Here is a 4,679-nt window from a genome sequence, read left to right as displayed (position 1 = left end):
CCCCTCCTAGCTATGGACTTTGAAGAACCAACAGTAACCCTTGAATGGGGCTAATGTTGCTTTCAAAGTTATATTTGTATTGCCCCAGAGGCAAAGTGGACTCTTTGCTCCTGGCTTACCTCTGACACGTGGGTGTAACTGAGCTTGGGGTCCTGCCCTACAAATGTGGAAGCAGACACGGCTTAGTAACGTTGGTGCAGAGCGCATTTTCCCTGTTTCTCTAGCAGCCAGCCCTTCCTTTCCTGGCTGTCCCTTGCTCTGCACTTCAGTCCTGCTTGCTGCAAACCCCCCAAAACCCCCCAGCCAACGTGGTGTGGAGCTGGAGCTTGTGTGAAAGCTGAGGAGCTGATGGGGGTTGAGGGATGTGCTGCTGGGGTAGCCTTGAAGTAGAGGTACTGTGAGCAGTGGAGTGGTTTAGAAGCAATAATTAAGACTGAAATAAGCAGGTAAATATTGAAACGAGCTTTGCTTATCAGTCCCTAATAATGACTTTTTAAAACCTTCACAGAATGTCAGTTCACCTTTGAGAAGGCTATAGAGTACGTACCATTCGGTATGTACACTCTCTCTATTTCTACTGTTCCTCTTGGGAGGATTTTTTTGATTGTACAATACTGTTTTTATGAACATGGAAAAACCCTCTTGCTAAGACAACCTCACTTGACTTCTCAGGGAAAAAAAAAATACTCAATTGAAATGACCTGCATGAGAGTTTGTATTTCCTGTAGGCTATAGAACGTTAACAGTTTTAACTTACTAATAATACCTAAAGAAAATTATTCCAGAATTTGTACCTGTTCTTGTTCGGTTTTTGGGTTTTTTGTTTTGTTTTGTTTTGTTTAAACCTTGTCCATGGTTTTTTTATGTGTTAAAAACTTTTTGTCTTTTTTATGTCTCATTTTTAGAAGCTGCTAACTTGTGCCAAACCTCCACTGCTGCTACTACGCCTGTGACTCTTACTACTCCATTCAATATAACGTCCTCTGTGGCTTCTGGGACTATCACAAACCCAGTCACAGTGGCAGCTGCAATGAGCATGAGAAGTCCAGTAAATGTATCAAGTGCAGTTAATATATCCAGTCCGATGAACTTAGGGCATCCTGTAACCATAACCAGTCCTCTGTCCATGACCTCTCCATTAACGCTCACCACCCCGGTGAACCTGCCCACCCCGGTGACCGCTCCAGTGAACATAGCGCACCCCGTCACCATCACGTCCCCCATGAACCTGCCCACCCCCATGACGCTGGCTGGCCCCCTCAACATAGCCATGAGACCAGTGGAGAGCATGCCTTTCCTGCCCCAGGCCTTGCCCACCTCTCCTCCCTGGTAAACAAGTTCTAAACAGTATTAAAAAGGATTAAAATGGAATCCTTACCAGCAGTTCTTTTTTGGGTTTTGTTTGGTTGGGTTTTTTTTTTTGTTTTGTTTTGTTTTGTTTTTGTTCTGTTGGGTTTTTTGTTTTGTTTTGTTTTAGTTAATAATAAATTCAGACTAAGACACTGGGGCAACACCATCAGAGACCACAGTAGCATCTTCCCCTTGATTTGGCTCACATGGTTCAGGCTTGAGTTTCACTGGAGCACTTCATTTAAAGTAAGTTTTACATTGTAGCTGACTGATGCTGAATTAGAGCAGATACTTATTTGCCAGAGTTTAAAAAAAAAGAAAAAAAATACCAAAAAAAAAGGTAATTAAAAAATCCAGTTTTATGTTTTATCCCCTCAAATTATAACTTAGAAAATTATTTTAATCTAAACACTAGCGAAGACCCCTCTGTATCTGTGACAGGGTGGATGGCTCATTTTAACCTGCCAGGCAAGTCCACTGTTTCTGAGCTAGTGTAGAACCTTTGTCTGTGTTGATGTTTTTTTTTTATTTTTAATGAGTAAATGCATTACAATGTTGTCATTTAAAAAAAATGCATTTTTGGAGAAAATATGCATTTTACCTTTGGGAATATGGTAATTTCAGGCAGCATTCCCTATGGGAAAGGTGATACCAGCTCTGATATGCAAAGCATATGATAACTTATCATTCTAACTTCAACATATAATAGGGATTGTGACCTGATATTTGGAGATGTAAATATTACCCAACATATTACCCTAAGGGAGTAGAGCATTGTAGTCAACATTTTTTAAAAAAAAAACCTGTTATTGTTTGGTGAGAAACAGCCATGGCTGACAGAAGAGGAGTCGAAATGTAAACATGGTCTCTGAACAGTCAGACCCCCATGGGACTCTTATCTAGGAGCAAAAGGAGTGCTTGGAAACTTAAGGAAAATTGCTTTAAGCTGGAAGATTCTGGAGGCCCTGGGTGTGATTTTTACGCCCTCTGCCTCCCAGTCAGAGCCTGCTGATGTTTCAGCAGGGGACAGACATGTTAGTTGTTCACTAGAAGTTTTGTCTTATATTAAATTGTATACAGTTTTTATTCTAACCACTAACTAGGTAGGATGCCCCTCCAGGACAAGCAGAGAGCGTCTTTTAATTTCTCCCCTATTTCTTAATCAAGTGTTGTGCAAATCTGTTCAACTTTGTAAATATTTGCAAACATCATCATTTTTACGTTATTCTTCTATTGTGTTAACACATTTCTATCAATTTGTGGGAGTTCTGGGGTGCTGAGCTGTCCAGCCCAGAACTGCTCATAAATGGTCACACATGTTTAAGCTACATGTGCTTTTTTTTCTTAACCTGTTTATCTGTACATAAAGTAGAAAGCAAAGTCTAGGGAAACAGATATACTTTTTAGACTATCATGTCACATATTCACATTTTTAAAACTTTGTTAAAAAAAAAAACCACCCTAAACCCAACCTCTACATTAAATAATAAAAAAAAAAAGAGGAAAAAAAAAGAAATTACAGTTGAGATGTTTTTATCTTAATGAAGTTGAGAGCTCTGGAGATTAGCGTGTGCATTTTCACAGAGTGCTAGCAGGACTGCCCAGTCACACTGGACTGCTTCCGTTCCTCCCCGGCCGTGTCCGTGCGAGCAGTGATTGCCAGGCTGCTGGCTCAGGTGACAGGTATCTGTATCCTTACGTGGAACTGTTCTAGGGGCTTGGACTACATAGTAAAACAAAAACAAACAAAAAAAAATAATAGAGCTTAGTGTAAAATAATTTTATAAATGATCTTTTGTACTTTAGGACATCAAATTGTACAACTTTTGTATATATAAAAGCTTAGGAACTTTCTGTTTAGCAGAAAGGAAACACATTCCTACACTTTTAATGTATATGTTTGTTATAATGTCCATGTAAACATATGCCCTATGTTTGTGCCTTTTAATTAGTTTGTCTCAATAAACAAAAATGTAGAGAAGAATATGTAGCTATGACTTTGTTACCACTGTTCTTACTCCAGGTGTGTAGAGGTCTTTGTTTTGGCCCTGTGTAGAGCCCGGCGTGCACGGCCAGCATGTCCCCAGCCCCGCTGCCCCGGCCCCGCTGCCACCTCCACACCGTCCTGCATGTTGGGACCTGTAGTTCCCCAGCCATCTCTGCCATCCCTGGCCACCACACCACCTCGCACCAGTCTCCCAAAGTAGGTAGAGCCTTCTGGGTCTGGGTAACCACAGCGATGACCCTTAGGTGAAATTTGGGTAAACAAACGCTTAAAAAAAAAAAAAAAAGAGAACAAAAGCATTAAAAAGCATTAAAAGCCAATATGAAAATGTGTACTAGAAGTGGTTATCTATGAATTACTTACAATAAACAGGTGTGAGACTTAATTGTATGTTGTCAATTACTGCAGTATTGACAGTGGGTCCCTTGTACAGCCAGCTGTTATTTTTATCCCAGCAGTGTAGCAGTAGAATAAACACATTAAACACCGGCAAGGAAATTTTTCACCGTGACAGAGGCTTCCCAAACCACTAGCCACGGTGCTCTTAGCGTGGCATAGGAAAAGGGCTGTTTCCTTTTTATTTTATGTTGGTTCTGCTCAACTGTACCTGGTTTATGTCCACAAAGCTGCATTAGCTAATTGTCGACCTGTTTCATTTGTACTTGGGTAAACATTTGCTTTGTACTGTGTATTAATGGGTCCGAGGTGTGCTCCTCTGCTGTCTCAGTGCGGACATTGACTTCGCTCTGTAATGCCATCCTTGCAAATACATTAAGCTGTTTTTCTGACAAACAAAAGCTACCTGGTGCAGTAGTTTGTACGACGTGCATGCTCCCTGCTAACCCGTGTCCGTGCCCGGCCGGGGATCTGCTGGCACTTGGCAGCGCCGCCGGGTTCAGGCTCTGAGAAAATGGTGGACGTGAAGAACAGATGCTCCTGTTACACCGAGTTAGTTCCTATGCAGCTGATGCGCTTAGCCTAGTTTATTTCATGGAAACTTTTAAGCTGGATGGAATCCAACATCCAGGGAAGCCTATTGCCGCCGCTGGTTCGAGTGGGGTTTATATCGAGCCCATTCAGGTCTCCGATTGCAAGGAGTTCAATAGGGGGTTTATTTTTTCCTTCTGAAGTTTCCGTAAGCATTCAGCGTGAGGTGAATGGCTTAGACCGGCCGGCAGCTCGAGAGCTGAATTTTGCCTTGGAAGGATGTGTGCTGTGGAAAGTCAGAGCAGGCAGATGGAGGGCACGGGAAGGCATCCTCCGGGCAAGGAGAGCGCGGGGAGGTGGCCACAGGACGTAAGTATTGCAGCACAGCCAGCCATGC

General features: G+C 42.3%; 1 protein-coding gene across 1 annotated transcript in view; it reads left to right on the top strand.

Moving 5' to 3' along the window:
- Window positions 1–3,334, top strand: part of VEZF1 (vascular endothelial zinc finger 1) — a 9,121-nt gene extending 5,787 nt beyond the window's left edge. The window contains exons 5-6 of the mRNA XM_014308394.2: window positions 509–553; window positions 906–3,334. Of these exons, the coding sequence (XP_014163869.1) occupies window positions 509–553; window positions 906–1,333 (473 nt within the window). The 3' untranslated portion in view covers window positions 1,334–3,334. The remainder of the gene's footprint in view (window positions 1–508; window positions 554–905) is intronic.
- Window positions 3,335–4,679: the final 1,345 nt, after the last annotated feature.

This window comes from Geospiza fortis, unplaced genomic scaffold (genome assembly GCF_000277835.1).
Source record: "Geospiza fortis unplaced genomic scaffold, GeoFor_1.0 scaffold538, whole genome shotgun sequence".
In the NCBI taxonomy this organism is placed as follows: domain Eukaryota; kingdom Metazoa; phylum Chordata; class Aves; order Passeriformes; family Thraupidae; genus Geospiza; species Geospiza fortis.
Note: the sequence above shows the minus strand (reverse complement) of the source record. Positions and strands in the feature narration are given on the sequence as shown.